The 21,373-nt window shown below is 39.5% G+C and overlaps 1 protein-coding gene and 1 pseudogene across 6 annotated transcripts in view; one reads left to right on the top strand and one right to left on the bottom strand.

The window, feature by feature from the left end:
* TAFA5 (TAFA chemokine like family member 5) overlaps positions 1–13,038 on the top strand; it is a 339,820-nt gene extending 326,782 nt beyond the window's left edge. For all 6 annotated transcript variants that reach the window (XM_033161859.1, XM_033161857.1, XM_033161856.1 and 3 more), the window contains one exon: positions 11,641–13,038. Coding sequence is in view for 1 of the 6 variants with exons in the window: in XM_033161857.1 (XP_033017748.1) it covers positions 11,641–11,649 (9 nt within the window). In the remaining 5 variants the exon portion in view is untranslated. The remainder of the gene's footprint in view (positions 1–11,640) is intronic.
* LOC117054610 lies at positions 4,936–5,012 on the bottom strand (annotated as a pseudogene).
* Positions 13,039–21,373: the final 8,335 nt, after the last annotated feature.

Raw genomic sequence — 21,373 nt, 5'->3', positions numbered from 1 at the left:
CATGCTAGGAATCAAGTTTATTATCTCGTGCAAGTGTCTCTCAAGATATGATCTCCTCTGTTGATTGTCTTCATTCTGTAAGTCCATGGCAATGAGTAAGATAGTTACGACTATAGCCCTGAAATCATGGCATTTATGCACGTAGCCCTGCTCTATGTGTGGAAATTGGTTTTTTGAAAGAAGAAGGCCGAAACTGTTTACTAGATAAGAGCAGTTAACTTGTAGGAATCAGGTGCTGCTAATATATTGTGTTTTGGACTTTAAGACAGTTGTCTGGTTTGCGCTGCATACTTGCCAAACCATTGTTTAGCATGAACACACTAGGAGAGAATGTTGCAGCTAAGCTTGGCTGCCCCCTGGCCTTTCCACTGCTACACATTGCCAAGGAATGGCCTGACATAGTTTGTTGTCTGAACCCGGGGTCATGGTTTAGCTCTACCAGACAAACCACAAGCCATAAACCATAAACTGAACCTTGGTTACAGCTTATAGCTAGTCTGGGGAAATTTAAACAATGAGCTACAGTTCTGAAAACACACTAAACCAAACAATATCTTAGATCACTACTGCTGCAGAATGAATGAGAAGGAGCAAAGTGACCATGATCTCATATCCAGGAGACCACATGCTTACATTTAGCATGATCTGTGAAATATTGCACTCAGGCATAATTACTGTTAATAGCTTACAATTACTGTGGTTTTAGCCTTTTATTTAATATTAGCAGGAAGTTTTCAGTGCTGAGAACTTCAAGAAACAAAAAAGTATGTGTTGTTGTTGTTGTTTAAAAAAATGACAGTGCAATTTATGAGTTTTAGGGCCATGTGCCTGTTGTATATGCATGCACACACCAACTCAGGACTCTGAGCTGACCCAGCTCCAAATCAATCTGCGAAGAGAGAGCTAATGTTTAATTTAGAGAAAATTTGGTCTGCCATCTTGATTCAAAATGATGCCCAGCATCCAAACATAGATTAAGTCCATCACCTCTACTTCAGGAACATTTTTTTTTTTTTGCCAAGTTTGGCAACCATTTTTTGAGAGGCATCCAAATTGGAGCAGGTTGGAACTACCCCACCAAACTGGGGAACAATATATTCAGACCTGTCCAAATTGGTGCAGGTTCAAACCACTGATGGGTCTGGCCCTGTAAACCTGAAGGAGTGTCTCCATCCCCATCGGTCAGCCTGGACACTGCAGATGACAGTACAACTGGCTGAGAAACCTTCTTGTTCTGTTATATGCAGCCCGAGCAATTAGAAATCTAGACAATTTTCATGCAATCTGGTATAAATGTATTGAATACCCGAATGAGCCAGAAACTGAATACGCACACTGCATATACATGAAAGACTCTGGGGTGATTTAATTAGATGAGAAGGAAAAGAAAGGTGGCAGACCCCTCAAAGCATTCTAATGTCAAGTGGTGTTCTTGTTCTTGTTGTTATCTTTAATCATTACATTTATATACCACTCTTCATCCAAAGATCCCAGGGTGGTTTACATCATACAGTAGTCCAGCCCTGTGTTGTAACAGTGTATGTTGAGAACAGTTAGATGATCTTTCTTGCATCGCACCATGACAAACTGCTTCTACAGTGGTACCTTGGTTCTCAAACTTAATCCGTCCTGCAAGTCCGTTCCAAAACCAAAGCGTTCCAAAACCAAGGTGCGCTTTCTCATAGAAAGTAATGCAAAATGGACTAATCCATTCCAGACTTCCAAAAACAACCCCTAAAACAGCAATTTAACATGAATTTTACTATCTAAAGAGACCACCGATCAACAAAATGAAAGCAATAAACAATGTACCTCAGTCACACTATCCATCCATCAATCAGTAGCTGAACTGGGTTCCACACAGTCACAAAAACAAGCGGAAAGAGGCGCAAAAACAAAAACGCAAAATAAATAGCAAAAACAGACAGACCTCAGCGTAACACTCAAAACAGAAGGGTGGCACTCGAATGAGAAGTGTTAACACTCAAAACAGAGCACATTTGACTTCCGGAAAAAAGTTCGCAAACTGGAACACTTACTTCCAGGTTTGCAATGTTTGGGTTCCAAGTTGTTTGAGTACCAAGGCATTTGAGGACCAAGGTACCACTGTATTACCGTAAATATTTTCCTGAAAGGCACTGTTTTTGTCTGTATGTTGATACGTTATTTCTTGCAAAATGTTTTTTTGTAAAAACAGCACAGTCAAATGCAGCCCCCAATCAGGTGCCTTCTTCAGTTTTCTCATATCATCAGAAGAGTGTGTCTGTGCTTTTATCATGGAACACAGACATTGGGTGTGGCTATTTTCTGCTTCTGGGGTGTGGGTGGGTGTCTTCGTGCGCATTCGTTTCTGTAGCCAAAGCTTCAGCCGTTCCAAGCATGTGTCTTTTTCTAGAGGGAAATCTTTGTCTCTGCCATGTGTACAGAGAGATCTGGGTTTTCACCTTCCCATGCCATCTGGACTGCAATTATTTCTTCAGACCCTAGCCATTTAATTTGGTAGTGTATTTTATAACTGCTAATACTCAGTGCTTCTATAGTTCCCGAGAGATCCACTCTTTGCTCATAGCCTCAAAAGGAGGGGGGAGAAATTAAATGCCTTGTAGTTTCTCAACAAGTTTAAACATTACATTTATTATAGTTTTCTCAAGTTTGGCCAAAGCTGGAAAAAGAAAAAAGGAAAACCTTGTCTGCACTTAGTACTAAGAACAGGATTCTGAAATCTTGGGGTAGCCTTGGTAGCCAGGCCAACGTTTGTGTTTGCCAAAATCTCTGCCCCTACAAAGGACAAGGGTTTTGTCTCTGACACATCACACTGTACTTTGAGTTCTAGCGCAAATGGGAATGCAGACTTGTCTCTCTCCTAGCCCCGTTATACAACCTTTAGAAGTTCTTGAGATGTCTCCAGTTCAACTGTCTTCATCCTTGTCATACTGTTCTGAGACTGTCTTCATCCTTGTCATACTATTCTGAGACACTCAGAAGGCAGTGAAATCTTTCACTCTCTTACTAAGCGCAAGTTGTGATTTGCCAATCAAATTAAACATAGCTAGGTTTATAATGCAGTTTATGTTTGCATTATTTTCTATTTATGCTACCTTATTTCACTTTTGAAGACAGGAGTGCCTGGCATGCTCTGGTCCATGGGGTCACAAAGAGTCGGACACGACTAAATAGCTAAGCAACAAAATTTCACTTTTATGTTGTTAAACTTTGTTTCGGAATGGCCTGATGGTTAGAAATTTCACTGCGCTCTGATTGACTTCAAAACCTGGTACAATGTCACGTAAAGCCCAATCCTTCTCTAGGCTCCAGAAAATGGGACACTCGCAAGTTGAAATGTTGTCGGGAGAGTAAACACGGTACTCACAAACACGACTGTGAACCCCTGACCAAGAAGCAGAGCTTTGCTTTTAGAAAGCAAAGTTCTGAAGCGGAGGACAAGTTTAATGCTAATGGGTTCTTGTTGAACTGCTGCATGTGATTATCAGTTCAGAAATGGCACAATGATAAATAGCAGATCGTGTATCTCACTGGATTTGACTAATGACATTGCCACAGCAGTACCCTGGCTTCTCTCTTCACATCAGGCTTGTTTGCTTTTCCAGGTCATTGCATTTCTTCTGTGTAGCAGTTTTATGACCCCCTAAGGTCAGTGAGATACCTGTTTTTAGAAGGAGCAGGGAAGCAAATGCAAACTATAGTGTTAATTTAAGCTGGAAGTCCATTTTGATTTCAGTATTTACTAATGCTGAGATTAACTATTTGGAGGAAAAAATACACAATGATCGCTAAGTTGTGCATTCATGGGACTCAGCTACATTAGTCAAAATACAGCATTATAAATGTGTTATAACAGTGTGACATCAGATGGCGCTGAAATCACAACTGTCAGCTTTCAGTTGTCAGCTTTACAACTTTTTTTGCAAATCGTTTTCAGAGCATTCTTTATAGCTGCGTAGATCTAGCCTTGGTTCATACACTATTAGTAGTTGAGCAACTTGAAGCAGATTTAACTTCACTGTGGAGTGTGGGCACACATCCAATGAAAAGATCTTTGCCCAGACAACTATGTTTACTACAAAGAATACAAATTTCAGGCAACTGTGACAAATAAACAGCCTGATTATTATTTTTTAATGGACCAGAGGTAATTTGGATTCATCAAGAGTTCAACGAATTATTGTTGATGATTGGTAGTTAGACTATCTTTATAAAACCAGTGAAATGGTTTCTAAAAGAAAACCAAAGGTAAGAGTCCTACAAGGAGTAAAAGCATGATTGGTCAAATGTTCTGACCAAGAGGCAAAGAAGTAAATTGGACTTAGAGATTTAGAGAATGAGAGAACCCTGCTGGGAGAAGACCTGAAATCCGACAACTGAGGAGAACAAGAAGCCATGCTGTGAGGTGGTAGTGAAATTTCTGTAGGCAACTTGGTTTTGCATTATTCGCATTATATAAGAAAGGGTAGAGGCATTTTTTTTTTCATTGTTATATTTGTTTAGAACATTTCTGAGCTGTTCCTTGCGAGATACCTCATACGAAATCAGTGTGTGTGTGTGTGTCTAGTCCTGCCCTTAGTCCCTCTGTGCCGAAATCTAAACAGAGCAGAATTAGTTTTTGTTTGTCCAGCACTCCCTTTTGAGATTAACATTCCTGTCAGTAATTGTTTTGCAGTACTTGATTCAGATGCTACAGTGTTGGCAGCGGCCTCAAATCAAATTGCTATTCACTTACCTGTGGCATCGAAACCTACATCTGAACCAGATTGTTTTCGTTGTTGATGGGATCAGCTGTAGATGAGTGACGACTGAATTTTGCATATTGGTTCAAAAATAACTAGTAATACTTTTTCAAGTAAAGCAGGATTGTGGGGTGGGGATTTGAAATAGCAAAGAAGCCAAGCAGGTGGAGAATGAGCTGCAGAGCTTCACATGAGGTTTGAAATAAACCAGCTTTTCCTTTGATGCAGATACTACACTTGATCTTAGCCAAAAGGCCGAGAAGTGGCAGTTAGATTTCATTGCTATGCGACTGTAATAATGGTTCTGTAGAAACATTACAACATATACTTTTTTGCTGCCCAATTTATTTGGCAGCCCAGTCTAGATTTCTATCCCCCCTTCTGATAGGACAGGCAGACAGAACCCAGGAGGCTAAATTAATCCATTTGTTGAATGACGAGGAACCAAGTAGATCTCTTACAGTTGCTAGATTTTTGATAAATGTCCTATCCCAGAAAAAGAGAAATGGGTCACTGCATAGTTTTGATAGTTTAACTAATACCCAGTATTATTAAGAGGAAATTAAGTTATTAATTAACTCTTAAATAAAGTTTTAGCTGAATCCCTATGCTGCATATGTATTAACCAAATTGAGTTAAAATGTTATTTTTGAAGGGCTGTTTAGATTTGATATTGTTCAAATTGCAGCAGTTGCTGCTTCGTTTTTTAATTGTTTTATGTCGAGTTGCTTCAAATTGTATGTTCTGTTTGCTTTGTCTGTTTTGTTTTGATATGGGCCAATGGCCGTAATAAATTTACTACTACTCCTTTGATGCAGGCCCCCTAGTCCTTTAAGACTGCAATCCTAAACATATTTACTAGCTAGTAAGTGTCACTTGAACTCAGTGTAACTTACTTCTAAGTAAGCATAATGAGATGGTGTTGGGCATGATTCTAATTATTCCCCTTTTAAATAGTCTCTTTTCTTTATTTAATTTCCATAAAGAGAATTATAGCCTGATTCTTTTTTAGAAGTCAGTCATTTGAATGATTAATTCAAAATTTATAGAGCTGTAATGGAGAAACAATTTCTTTTTTTAAAAAAAAAAACCATCTTTTTGTAATTAAGTAATAATAAACCTTGGTTGCACTACTCTTGTATATAGCAGACCAAATGTACTGCAGATAGCACATCCAACAAAGCATAAAGGATACTAGAACAAAATTGCAACACTGTGTTTTGTTATTGAGCATAAATGCCAAAGAATAAAGTTTAAAAAATTAGAACACATGATAAAAATGCTAAAATGGACAAACAACACAAAATTTATTACTGTATAGTAAAATTGCAAGACTGCCATCGTGCTACAATTTCAATAGTTGCCAATAGGTGGCCATGGCAAATCCATCATGACAACAGCCATACAACAGGCAGGCAGGTGAGCGTGCAGGCAGCAAGTGGCTGAGGTGAGCTGTACAGAGGAGAGGGGAGGGGAGGGGTTTTGTGCAAGCTGTGAAGGGATAGGTGAGATGTAAAGAAAGGGGATTTTGCTCAGGTGCAAAGGGAGGGGGAGTGGTTGGCCAGGTGTGGGGCAAGGTAGATTGGCAAGGGGTTGGTAGGTGGGGTTGGCGAGCACAGCCAATGGGGTGGCAGCCCCCTAGTACAATACCAAAATAGCATTTGAACTATGTCGAACAAGCATAAATTAGATGTGGTCTCAAGTTTATTCAGTTTTAGTACAGTGGTACTTCAGGTTACGTACTTAATTCGTTCCGGAAGTCCGTTCTTAACCTGAAACTGTTCTTAACCTGAGGCACGCTTTCGCTAATGGGGCCTCCCGCTGCCGCTGCACCACCGGCTCACGATTTCCATTCTCATCCTGGGGCAAAGTTCATAACCCGAGGTACTACTTCCGGGTTAGCAGAGTTTGTAACCCAAAGCATTTGTAACCCGAGGTGTTTGTAACCCGAGGTACCACAGTATATAACTGTGACAACTGATGGAGCCATATTATTTGCATATTAGTAGGTATAAGAAATATGGTTGTGATTAACCATCAGCTTACTTGGTCTGTGAGGGTAACTGACGTCAAGTGATTATATTAATGTAATCATGAAAATTGGGGGATAAGGCTGGAGCCATATATTATTGACGGTTAGCTCCTCTGTAGTCCTTGTCTGTTGCTATGTTGTTTTCCGTTTGTTGCCTATAAGGCACTATTGTAATTCGCAACATGAGTTCAATCCATAACAAAGAAACAGCAGGAATTATTCCAAGCCTAGCTATGAACCAAATGGAAACATATTTTGCCTTGTTGACCTTGGGTACTTGATAGGGTCTGATCCATCTCCCCACTGCTACTCCCCATTAGCCTAGTCCATGAAATAGTGGTTGGTTGGATAAGCAGGTTGGAGAAAACGGGCTTAGAGGCTGATGGGTGAGCCAGAGGAGGTTGGGTTCTTCTCAGTCATTATCTAAACTTGTATGACTCTTATATGACCTTTGCCCCCCCAAAATGATTGCTTGTGTAAGATTCTATGGAATATATTTAACAGTTCAAACAGTGAATATAAATGAGAATATTAGCATGAACTCCCTATATACAAATATTCTGTACAGGCACCATACAATAGAGAATACCCTGTAAAAGAGACACCTTAGAACCACCTACACATGTTCTAGCAATCCTGTGGAAATTGCTTCAATTAAATACTTTGATTTTAATAAAAATGTTCCTAGTAGGTTTCAGAAATAGCTATAAGATCCCCCGGTGGCTTCAAATTCACCAATTGGTATGCAGCTGGTTTTGAAAACAAATTCGTTCTTTTGAAAACCCTATTTTTGTATTGCGGAAATACATTACTGTTTGTGTAATACAAAGTGGGACTTTGTCAGAATTGCATTCTTCATTTCTTCATTCTTCATTTCTTTGGGTTATTATAATCTGAAACAAAATGCAGTGCAACACAGGTTTAATTCGAAAGCTTTTAATCAAGAGAGAGAGAAAAGGTGTTATTTAACAAGTGTTTTAAGAAAATCTACAGATAAACAAGAATATTGCTTTGCCGTTGTCTGCCCTCAGTATATGAGAAATGCTTTATCATAGGGTCATGTTTGTGTGCACCAGAACTTGCATTAATATTTCTGCTTTTTAGCTCTTTTTTAAAAGACTAGCACATGTCGTAAAATATTTATTTTTAGAGATTCTTTTTAACCATTAAAGAGAACTGAAAACCTGCAGGTTTGGCCTACAAAGCTGCCCCAAAATTGGTTCCAATGCATATCTGATATAATACATGGGCCAAGGATGTGGAATTGGCTGTAGCGCTTTTGTGTGTGTTTGTGTGTGTCTGTGTGTTTCCTACTGGTTGGTATGTGAAGGGTGTATGAGTGAAACATCCTAACTACCAAACCTAAATCCATTGCTTGGAAATAAGTTTACTGAATTGCATTGGGTCTTTCTTCCAATCGGGATCATGGTGTAAATACTGCAGTTCAACAAATAACTGATTTGCTGCTCAAAAATACATGGTTAGTTTTAGGGAAAGCCGCTGTTGATGTTTTCGTGGAATATTCCAGCTTCACTGCAGATAGTGGCGTAGCCATCATTCCTCTCTTTACATGGGTCCCTCAGGTTTTATTGTTTAATGTTTGGGATGTAAAGCTCAGCTCCTGGGGAATTTCATATATCCTGAGGGATGCCATTCGCTTTTGAAGGTATCTGGTGCTGACTGACAGCTTACAGAAGGGAACCCCTCAGAGGAACAGGGAAGGACACACACACACACACACACACACACACACACACACCATCCCTCCTACAGCATCCTGCAGCTCCATCTCAAAGCAGTCCCTCAATTCTCCAAACCAGATTTAGGGATGTGGGGGAATCACAAAAAAGATCATTGAATGCTGTAATTGCTCAAGAAGACAGCTCTTTTATATATATATATATATAAGAATTTATTAAATTTTAACAATAAAACACACACAAAATACAAAATACAACAAAAACAAAAAAGAAACTACAAAACTACAAAAAACTACAAAAAATACAAAAATCTTAACAAACACTTATTTAACTATCCTTGTCTTATTCCTAACATTGTTTTGGGACCTCCTCACATCCTCTCTTCTGCGTTCATTTCTAATCTTCTTTAGTAACTTTATAACATTATAAAAACCTCTTTCTCATCTAATCTTAATCTTTATATCCAATAATCATCATTTATCTATAATCTTAATTCTAATAGAAATAAACACAACACACTTCTAACTACTTCTTATATCCTATCTTAATCGAACTTCTAACATTACTGTAGCCTTATCTATCCTCTGATTTTAGTTTCAAATGTCTATCTTTTCACGTCGTTTCAAATAGTCTTTAAATTTCTTCCCAAGAAGACAGCTCTTACCCTGGACAGAAAGAGGAAGGAGAGGGTCACAATGAATGGATCATTTCAGCAGTTGTTAAACATGAAGCCAGCAGCGTCATGTGAGAAGAATAGTGGTGGCAGTTTATTTATTTCAGTGGGTTTGTGCCAAGTATGACTAATGTCAGAGATCACCCCATAATCTTAGCAAAATACATACATACATACATACATACTTCAGTTTATTTGCCTCTCCACAGTTCAAAAAATGCTCAAGGCGGCTAACAGTGTAAAAAGAATACATTACTACAACATAACAAATGTGGACACATTCAGTAAATTAAACATTAAAGAAGTATAAAACCATACTGAACAATTCCTACATGAATCACAACAAAATCTCAAATAAAGATACAAAAAAACAACAACAGCGACACCCGTCCCTCCTAAACATTACCCCAGTCTGCATAGAAAGATCTTATCCATCTGGCATGGCCACCATAAAATATTTAGACAATTCTTCATGGATAAGTTATTTGTTTTCTAAAAAGGGGAAATGGGTGAACCTTCTGGTAACTCTAGGCAAAAACTATTGACGTTGATGAATCTTTTGCAGTGTTGGTTTGCTGTACAGGCAGAGACAATACCAAAACGCAGATTTTTATGCACCTGTTAGTGCAGATATTAATTTTTCCATATGAGCAATGATCTTGCAATCCCAGAAGCTTAAGGTTTCTAAATCTAGCAACCCTTTGATTGTAAGCTGCAGGAATTGTGTAAGGTTGCTGTAACATTATACTGATCCAAAAGATCAAGCAAGAGAAGCCAAAAGAGAAAGGTTGGGGAGGGGGCAGCTAGAAACGATGTTTTCTTGCTAAATGTATATACGTCAAACAAGAAAATATCACAATAACCAACCCAGTTTTTTTGCCTTCAGCCTGTCTGGGGTCATGTGGGCTGGAGTCTGACCACTAGTCCGAAAAGGAAAGGCTTTTTTTGCGAGAGTTCTGGGGTGTGTTTTCCTGGAAAAGGTGAGAGGATAAAAGCAGAACTCTCAAATAAACTTTGTGCCCTATGTGAGACTTTATACACAGAGCTTTTGTTTAACTGCTGGAGGCAGATGTTCTTTTCATTTACCTCTCAAATTGGTAGGTTCAAAACGTATAAGTAATCCTGTTCTCTGTTTTGCTTGCTAGTGTTTGCCCTTTTATATTTTCTTGTCCGTCAATAGTAAACATTCTAAATATTGAGGAAATGCAAGAAGATTGGAAGAAATTTAAAGAATATTTGAAACAACGTGAAAAGTTAGATATTTGAAATTGAAATCAGTGGATATTATAGGCGATAGCATTACAATGTTAGTTTAAAAGAGTATATAAGAAGTTAAGTTAGTGATATATATGATTTTTTTCTGTATTTTGGTAAGAATAAGGTATCACATATAAGTTGTTAGATAAGGTTTAAGATAAGTTGTAAAGAAGATTTAAAGTAGTTACAAAGTTACTAAAGTATATATGAAATGAACGCAAAAGAGAGGGCGAGAGGAAGTCCCCCCCCAATTAAGATACAAAATAAGATCAAGATAGCTAATTAGGTGTTTTATGTATTTTTTATGTTTTGTATTAGTTTTTTCTTTGTTTTATTTTTTGTAGTATTATGTATACCTTTTTGTAATTTGTATGTTTGAATTGTTTTTTATTTGTTTGTTAATTTTCTTGAAATACCAATAAATTCTTATTAAAAAAACTAAATATTGAGGAAACATGGTGATACCAAAGGAATTATGGCTTTACTGTTTAGAATTTGGGTTTGCATGACACAGCTATAATCTACCGTTATGCTGAGGTAGATTCTATAAACTGAGGGGAATGTTGTTGTTTTTTTTAAAAAAAGAAAGCCTTGCTTCATTAATGTTCCAGTAATCATTTCTTTTAATTTTCTAATATCTATGTGGGTTTTTTTTTTTTTTTTGTTCTACCTTGCGTATATGCATTTTTAAATGTTTCTTGCTATAAAAAATTTCTGCTTCTCTACAATCTTTTATCCATTTTTAATAAAATAGGTTATATTTTGCCTTTATTTTACAGTAATTTCTATTGTTCTTTTTTATTTATTAGTTTCCTCCTTAAAAAAATTAATATCTTGTTATATTGATCATAAATACCTGTTTAGTGATGGTATCACTAGAGGGCAGTATTGATTAAATTAGTCTACTGAATAATCAGAACGTGACCTTGCATCTTAAGCAGAAAACACCTGTTATAAATCATATTTATTCACTGCGCTTTACTATACTGTGTCCAAATGAGGCTGCATTTCAGAGTGTTGTGTGTACAATATGTTATAAGCTTCCATTCTATTTCCCCCCCCCCCCGAAAATGTTTATTGAACTTTCTTTACCCAGTTAAGGCCAAGACAAATATTTTATATTTTTGGAGGTGACGGCAGTGAGGATCAGTAAATAGCCGACGCTAGTCTAAAACGTCTGTTGATCAAGTTTGCATTTAAGATATGTACTCATTTGTTCTTATTGACTTGCAGGTCTCCTGACAAATGCAGCAACAGAGAAGCCTTGTAGGAGTTTTTCAGCTCTGCGTGGGCTACATTCCCTAGTCAAGTTTCACGGCTGTGGATCATCCATTATATGTCATCAACTCAACTGTCTGTTTCTCTGTATTTCATCAAAGACAGCATAATTCTACGTTATGAGCTAAAGTCTGTCCTACCATACTAAAGAGCACTGGACTAAGGAAGAGAGAGATAAATGCTTGGGCATTAGCAATACGAAAACGAAACAACACCAGTTCACAGTTAACGTCTCATCTGCGTTTTGCGCCACTGTTGAACTTCATCTGTGGTCATGTTCCAACGGGAAGAGTCAACTACCACTGGAGAGTATTCATCCCAATCAGCCTTAGAGAAGACTGTTTTGTCTACGGGAGGACACTAAGGTGCAGAAGGCAATTTCTTCTTGTGCCCTAGACTGCCTAATTGCTTTTATTTTCTTATGTTTCAGTATATACAATAGACCAAAGAGCAAAATCTATTTTAGAGTGGACACGATGTTACTGTTAGCAAGGTTATTTGGGTTCAGTAGTATGGCGACCACCTTGCACGAATTCAACTCGCCCAGTGCTGCAATATTGCCGTCCAGCAAAAGTCCTTGTGGAACACTGCGGAAAAGGCTGGAACTGCTCTTGGGGAAAGGTACACGGGAAAACACAAGGGGACAAGGAGGGGAAACGGCCGTTCTTCAACAAGAAAACAGAACTTTGATCAAAAACAACACAAACTGTCTACGCACCACCTTTACTCCTCTGTGCTTAGATTGACTTCTCGTACTAAAAATCATTTTGAGTTTAACCAGTTCGACATGCCTCTTCTATGGTTCCATTTTTTGATCGTTAAAAGTTGGATAATACAGTATTTGCAAAGAGCATGTTTGGTCATCTGTGGCCTATGTCTCATCTGATACACCATTTAGCACCAGAAAGCAAAATCCAAGGGGCGGGGCAGGGGGGGGGGAAGTAACACTTGTTTGAAAGAGATCATTAAATGTATTTTGAAAAGCCTAAAGTTATATATTTAACAGTTTTTATATGTTGTATATTTGTAGAAAATCCTATTTAACAATTAACGTGGTAACTCTGACAGTCATGACAAAAAAAAGAAAAAAAATATGGATCAGAGTTGAGTTGTTGTTTTATTACTTCAGTTGTCTCTGAAGTGACTGGTGTAGTTTGCTTTCTTCCATTGGGACATTCTGGATGTAAAGCATGACCAGAGAGGACTCTGTAGAAAAAGCAAAGAATAATGTTGTTTATATTACATAAATGCATTCAACCATTGCACTGTTAGAAGGCTTTCTCTCTCTTCCCCCCCCCCTTTTCATTTTCTCCCCGTTTTTCTTTGAGGGGGGTGGTCTTTTGTATACCAGTAAAAAAAAAAAAACAGTGTAAAATATTTTAATCATTTATTTCCCATACTGAGTTGAGTTCTTTTCTCTCTCTCTCTCTTCTCTCCCCCTCCTTTCCAATTTGGTATAAGGGTCAGCTTGCTCCTTGATCAAGATATAGGTGGTTTGTTTGTTTTATCTCATACTTTAGAAAGTCCCCTTGTCCAATATTATATAGGGCAGTGAAGAGTGCTATTTAAGAAACAAGAGAAGAAGATAGACCAATAACCTCCAAACATATGGTATCTTTTTGTCTACTACAGGTATTGCTCACAGTGATACGACGAGGTCAACAAATGAGCTTTCCTCCTTTTCCCCAAATATTTGCCGATATTAAACTTTCCCCCCCAATGTCCACTGTAGTATACTACCTAAATGCTCCAATTAACTTTTAGTATTATGCTAGTTCTATGCTACTAAAGAAAAAAAAAGTATATAGGGATTGTTCAAGCAACCATAGATGAGAGGTATGAAAAAGAAGTTCATTTATTTAAGACCTCTTCCAATTTTCAGGATTATTTTAATGCACAGGTTGAAGAAACCATGAATTGTAGGTGATAGTGTCTATGAATAAAACATGTACATGGATGGTCTTATTTCATCCTAAGGGTTTCGAACAGTGTCCAAGTAGCAATTAAAGCCCAGCCACTTGAAAAGCATTATGAACTGACTGCACTATAAATGACCAATGTCTGATTCAAAGTGTCATGCAATAAATGATCGCAGATACTTCACCTGTATTACAAGAACTGGAGAGCCAGATCCCCCCACTCCGCCGATTTTATCTTCTGTTATGGTTTTATTTTTATTTTTAAGGGAGTGTAGCAGCCTTATTTAGTAAATACTGAACAAAAAAAAATTAAAAATGTTTCAACATTTTTGTTGCTTTACAGTATTCAGTTTTGTGTTGGTTCAGCTAAATTATGGAAAAAAATAAAGAAAACCCTTTTATAAGAGAGACTTTTGTTCACTGCTTATGACATGAGACAACTTTCTCAGGAGGAGGAAGGGGTGGGTATGTGAGGCGAACGAATCATTATTTTATATGGAAAATGGTAGTTGGGTCAGGGCCATTTCTGGACTGTGCTGAAGTTGAGACTTCAACCATCTCCTTGAAATGGCTCTCAACAGAGAAGGATTTGGAAAACACAGGCGGATAACTAGTTTTCTGCTTTCTAAACTTAACTACCAGCTGATTAGGTTCTAATCAAACTGACAATTATGTGCATGAAAGTTAACTTTCATTATAATGGCGATTAGAAATTGTTGGCTGCGTAAGATCAAATAAATTCACTGAAGGCATGGGGACCTTTCTGAACAATGTAGGATGGGGGATTCTGGAGAAGGGGGAAATTGCTATGCATTACCTAATGACTAGGGACATGGGTGGCACTGTGGTCTAAACCACTGAGCCTCTTGGGCTTGCCGATCGGAAGGTCAGCGGTTCAAATCCCCACAACGGATTGAGCTCCCGTTGCTCTGTCCCAGCTCCTGCCAACCTAGCAGTTTGAAAGCACATCAGTGCAAGTAGATAAATAGGTACCACTGTGGTGGGAAGGTAAACAGTGTTTCCATGCTCTCTGGTTTCCATCACGGTGTTGCGTTGCGCCAGAAGCGGTTTAGTCATTCTGGCCACATGACCAGGAAAGCTGTCTGTGGACAAACGCCTGCTCCCTCGGCCTGAAAGCAAGATGAGCGCCACAACCCCCTAGTCGCCTTTGACTGGACTTAACCATCCAGGGGTCCTTTTCCTTTTCCTTTTACCTTATAATCTGGGTAATAAGGCCATTTCCCACAGGTATGGGGTACAGAGAATCCTGACTGATTCTTGCACTGGACCACGATTCTTCCATCCTTGCAAGACTGGTGTTCTCTGACTCCAAAGAAAAGGAAATGCACAAAAAATAGGCTGAGAAGCAACCCAATGTGCTCTAATTAGAAATGAATTTCAGCCTAGTTTTATATGACAGCAGCCTCAGGCAAATTCCAGAGGCAGCTCCTTCCAAGCTGTCTTTCCAAAATGTAGAATTTTGAATGCACAGCCAATATTTGCTTGGCTGTATGAACTGAAATGTGCACTTAGCGTTGTAATGGGAATGAAAGTATTTATTTCCTATTCTGTACGATGAAGCACTTATTTTCTGCTTCAGAAATGTGTCCCTTACCTTTTGAAAATGGTCAAAGACACACAGGCAGTTAAAAAACAGATTAGTAGTCATACTCCTTTTCTTGGCTGGGGAATTGGTGTCTAATCTGCCATTATGCCTTTGAAATGATTGTGTTTTAAACAGCAGGCAATGGGAAATCATACGGCAGTTGAAACTAAAATGAATGTGAGTAAATGTAGCACTTAGTCAATGCGACTTATAAGAACTAAAAAACTTGACTTGCTGGATAAGATCGAGATCCATATAGTACAGTATTGTGTTTCAATAGCAGCCAACAAGATGGCTTGGGAAGCTCTTAGTCTTTCTGAACAAGCTGGATTTTTTAAACCATTATTTTAAATATTAATTTACTACCACAGCTGTTTAATTCAATCCCACTAATTGTGGGAATGTTTAGGAATGTGGGGGAGCATATATTGTTTAAGATATCCTATCCCGACTTGTGTTTACAAGTTCAGCAATATCAGCAGAGCTAACATTCCCTTTTTAAAGTCGCACAGCGAAAGCTTTGCTTAGATTCGTTTGAATCTCCTTAAAATAATGTCCTGGTATTTTCCCCTTTATCCCTCCCAAAATAAGATGCTACACAGTCTTCTATAAAAGATATAAAAAGAGTTTACTTACAATCATCAACTGATCACAATAGTATCCCAGTAGAGGCAGTGAAGGATAGGCGTGCCTGGAGTGCTCTGGTCCGTGGGGTCACGAAGAGTCGGACACAACTGAACGACTGAACAACAACAAAGAGGCAGACTTGAACTTAGTAAAAGTTAACATGTGGTGGCCATCTCCATAAGGGAGAAATAGCTCCTTTGTTCTCTTGGCTGGAAGCCAAGAGACCCTCATAGTGATGTGGTTCTTTTGAGAATGTCATCAGGAAGAGGAGAGAGAAGGCATCTGGTCTCAAGAGTTTTGTACACAGGTGGGACCACACCCACCTCTAGTTACCCACAGGAAGTTGTCTCAGTCCAGGTAAACAGGAAATTATGGCTGGAGGACTGAGACACCCTTCATGTCCACTCTAGCAATGTTATGTTTTGACTGCTCTGTGTTTACATCCCACACTAATGACATTCGTTATACTCACAGTGGTAAGTCTTCTTTATGTACCCTATGGAGTCCAAAAGGAAACCATAGCTGAGTATATGAATTCTGAAAGACATGTCAGTATCAACTGATTTATTTCACTGAACTTGAGAGAGGGAATAAGACAGGATTATATGTCTGATCGAATCCAGACATAAATTGTTTCTTCCCTCTTATGAGGCTCCCAAGCATTCGGTGCAGCACGAGGAGAGCTTATTAGAAGTATCTTTCACAGGTATGTATTAAGCAGATACCCACCACAAATGGAATGGAATCATTATAACAGGCTCTTCCTCTTCATTAAACTGTGTTGCCCCTTCAGTATCCAGCCCCAATCTTCTCCCTCTGAGCTCTCCACAGTGTCCCACCACCACTCTCTGAACCTTCCTCCCCTGGGGGGTTCCTCCCACCGCTCCCCTTCGTCCAGCCAGTCCCTGACATTGGTTGCATTTTTGTTAATAATACGTAACAGAACCTGACATGTGGAGTGGTCTTTTGGAGGTTACCGGTTTAGCAACAGAAGAACGAGTGGATGTGTTAAATCAGTGGTTGCTGAATTTTATGTCATTGTTGGCAATGCACACAGAGGATTGAGATGTGGCAATGGATCCTCTGATTCGCTACTTCCCAGCTGGGGTTAAAATTGCTCTATCAGTCTAGATCCAGCCCATTATTGTTTAGGGAACGAGACGCTGGCAACCATTGATGCCATGGTCTCCAACAAACCTGAATCAAAGCACCATGAAGACAGAATCAGTTTCCCTGTTGAATATATACTTATTACAAACTTGGGGGTTTGGCTGTGAAAGTGTGAACTGGAATTAATCAGTTAAGGCAGGAGTCACAAATGTGGCACCCCCCACCACATGCCCACAGAGGGTTTCCTGGCTCTTGCAGGGATCACTCCCCCCCCCCACCTGCGGAAATTAGGCTTGGAAGCAGCATTTTTTTCCTTTTTGTAGCAAATAGAGTCCACTGTGGTTTGAGCTTGACTGAAATGTGTTTGGGTGTGTGACGCCCATGACAGTTTCTTCAGTCTGCAAATGTGCCCACAAGTCCAAAAAGGTTGGCGACCTCAAAACACATCAAAAACTCCAAGGTAACCGGTAAGTGTTTATTAAATCATGAGACTCATTTAGTCCCTGTGGTTTGAAAAGTGTGACTGTGTTATGTAGACATTTTCAAATGTTAGATGGTGATATTCATTCTTAACCCTTGTGGTTGTATACTTTAAAAGATGAAAGTGTACCTCTGAGAGCCTCTACACAATAGGTATATATATATATATATATATATATATATATATATATATATATATATATATATATATATATAAAGCAAATTGATTCCCCAACACATATGGCAGAGGGTTTTTTAAAAAGAGCTGTAGTTTGGTTAATTGGATCAAATTGCAAATCCCATATTTCCTGTAAGTTAGTACAGCCTTGTGGAGACTGTGGAAAAACTCCAGTAACTAGACTTCCATGATAGCAAATGAATTCAACATACAAAATAGGCAGGTTGTCTGGAACGCATGCAACATTTATAATCATCTTGTGTGCATGGCTACATTTTTTTCTCCCCGGTGAAAAGATAGCTGAGGCAATACTGAGGACAGACAGATCTGTCAATGTGCTTGTTCAGTGTGCAAAAACACGCAGCAATGCAAGTAAAGTGTCAGGCTACATTAAGAAGTGAATATAGTAACTCTTGGAACTCAGTTGTCTAAATGCAGCAAATGCCTCCACATTGATGTTGAACATATTCTGCCAATGTATTATGCATATTAGCAACAAAAAAAATAGCTTGATGTGCTACAGCATAACCATTACACCATCTCTCCTATATATAAAATACCTAGCGTTTCCTGAAATGAAAGCTATTCAGTTCCTCACTGGAGGTGAACCAGAGACAGCCTGCTCTTTGGGCTCTGACTTTGCAGACTTTGCAAAGGGACGCGGGTGGCGCTGTGGGTTAAACCACTGAGCCTAGGGCTTGCTGATCAGAAGATCGGCGGTTCGAATCCCCGGGACAGGGTGAGCTCCCGTTGCTCGGCCCCAGCTCCTGCCAACCTAGCAGTTCGAAAGCACGTCAAAAACTGCAAGTAGATAAATAGGTACCGCTGCGGCGGGGAAGGTAAACGGCGTTTCCGTACGCTGCTCTGGTTCTCCAGAAACGGCTTAGTCATGCTGGCCACATGACCCGGAAGCTGTCTGCGGACAAACGCCGGCTTCCTCGGCCTATAGAGCAAGATGAGCACCACAACCCTAGAGTCGTCCATGACTGGACCTAGCGGTCAGGGGGTACCTTTACCTTTTAAGTCAAAGATGGTTGAAGATAGTCTCTGCAGTTGCCTGTTCATTTATTTGGAGATTCTCACTTTCTCCTAGACCCTTAAGGCAGAAAAACAGCAGCAGCAGGTAAAATGGAGGTAAGTATTGAGGTTAAGTTTGCCCTTGTCTCTTTCAGCTCCAAAACATAATCCTATTGACTTTTAGAAGTAGCACCAAAAAAAAAAGGAGTGACCTAAAGGCTGACCAGAGGATATTTCCGACCTGACAAAGCAAGCTGAGGACCTATGTTTATGTATGCTACTATACAGCAGCCTGAATGAAGTGCACCCAATTATGACTGCCAAGGCAACACCACTTACTGTGAATTACTAACATATTTTGCTAGCACTTTTCTTTCTTCTCTCTCTCTCTCTTTGCATCTTTGTCAACAACAGAGTAATATCCAAAGAAGTGACCGAGTTTAATGTTCTGGTACTGAATTAACCTTTTCTTTTCTCCCCATAAAGGTTACATTGTTGAATTAAGCAAAGGCATGCAACTAAAATCCATCCTCCGAACAAGCTCTGAACAAGATTGATTGGAATGATTGATTGCCCTGTCTAGATTTTGAAATGCTTACTGACGTACTCCTTCTTTGTTCAGTGTTCTTTCACATTTAATAAACTCTTAGGACCTGGCATGCATGTATGTACGTTTGCCATAGAAACTAAGCAGCCCTGCATTTCCTAAGCTTAAAGCCCGACTGAATCTTTAATTTTTTCCCCCGGTGTTCTGTACTTAGAAATGCTGGTGCCATTCACACACTCGGCTCTCTAAAGAGGAATGGTCCCTGAGCTCCGAAAAGCCAAAGGTGCAGATTGTACAAGTTCCCAGGTTTTTACTCTGCCGCATTGAAATAATGTATGAGATCTGACAAGATGTTACCCATAATCCACACAAGACTCCATGCTGAAAGAGCCATATCAAGGGACCATATGAAGGTCAAGGTAAAGGGACCCCTGACAATTAAGTCCAGTCGCGGACGACTCTGGGGTTGTAGCGCTCATATCGCTTTAAAGGCCGAGGGAGCAGGCGTTTGTCCACAGACATAAGAGTTATTTTCCATTTCAAGGTACAATTAAACAATTATATTTAACAATCCATATGCAGAAGTAAATGCCATGATTCCTTGCAAGAAGAAAAAAAACCCATGTAAACATTGAGATATGCCAGATTATTAAAACAAAACAAAACACCACTTTTCTATACTTCTGTGGACTATCTTTGGTTATTCCTTTTATTTCTTTCACAGATTGCTGCACAACTTCCGAGCTTTGAGATTTATACACCAGCTACATTTCCCCCCTGTTATAATAACATAGCTCACATTCTAGGGAGACCTGCATAATAGGAAGAACCAATAAAGAAAACTGATTCTACTGTGTTGTTAAGTCGCAAGAAAGGTATTTTCTTCTTCTTCTCCCTTCTGAAGAAAAGGTAAACAACTGGATGTGATAAGTTCTCATTCATGTATGGAGGGCAGCTTCTTTCCTTTTTTAAAATGCAGAATGGAGGAAAGAACCATATTTTGGGAGTAAACGTGTTCGGATGCAATGCCAAGTACGCCATCACAACTTCCTGGTGATTATTGTGTTAAATTTTAATCTCTGTGTTATAAAATCAGTGTTGCTCATTAATTTTTCATCGTGAGAGGACTTTGTCCACATGTCATCATCGAAAGGAAGAAGCTGCAGGCCCATTCACATGTTATATATTCCAGTCATGGAACTGTTCCCTGTTCCTAGTTTCCCGCTGCAACGCAATGAATAAATTTTTAATGCATACGAATGGCTTCGCTGTCCGCCTGTTCTCTATGGGTCTCTAACTCTGACTAAAGATTATGGTTTCTAGGTAGAACATCTATAGCTGCCTTACGCGAAGACTGTTGGTTCAGCTAGCTCAGCTAATTTCTACACCAGGAGTAGCCAGTGTGCTTGCAGTTGGACTATTGGCTGTATGATAATGTGCATTCAATGCTGATATGCAACCACAACTTTGGGCTTGTTGTACACATGATGCCATTCCCATGCCACCCCTGTTTCTCAGTCTAAAGGAAATTCTGCTGGAAATCTGAATTTCCAGTCATATCTGAAGAAGTGTGCATGCACACGAAAGCTTATACCAAGAACAAACTTAGTTGGTCTCTAAGGGATGTGGGTGGCGCTGTGGGTTAAACCACAGAGTCTAGGGCTGGCTGATCAGAAGGTCGGCAGTTCGAATCCCCGCAACGGGGTGAGCTCCCATTGCTCGGTCCCAGCACCTGCCCACCTAGCAGTTCGAAAGCACGTCAAAGTGCAAGTAGATAAAGAGGTACCAATCCAGCAGGAAGGTAAACGGCATTTCCGTGCGCTGCTCTGGTTCACCAGAAGCAGCTTAGTCATCCTAGCCACATGACCCGGAAGCTGTATGCCGGCTCCCTTGGCCAGTAACGCCAGATGAGCTCTGTAACCCCTGAGTCGGACACGACTGGACCTAATGGTCAGGGGTCCCTTTACCTTTAAGGTGCTACTGGACAATTATATATATAGATAGATAGATAGATAGATAGATAGATAGATAGATAGACTGCGTCAGACCAACACGGCTACCTACCTGAATCTGCTGGAACAGTTAGAATCAGTTTTGTGCTAAGAATGTATTACCTGCAAACGTGTGCACACAGAGAGTGCTTTCTCGGGTTGCCTCCTATTGAAACAAATTTACTGTTATTTCAGGACTTTGCCACTCCCCCT

This window comes from Lacerta agilis, chromosome 10, assembly GCF_009819535.1.
Source record: "Lacerta agilis isolate rLacAgi1 chromosome 10, rLacAgi1.pri, whole genome shotgun sequence".
Taxonomy (NCBI): Eukaryota; Metazoa; Chordata; class Lepidosauria; order Squamata; family Lacertidae; genus Lacerta; species Lacerta agilis.
Note: the sequence above shows the minus strand (reverse complement) of the source record. Positions and strands in the feature narration are given on the sequence as shown.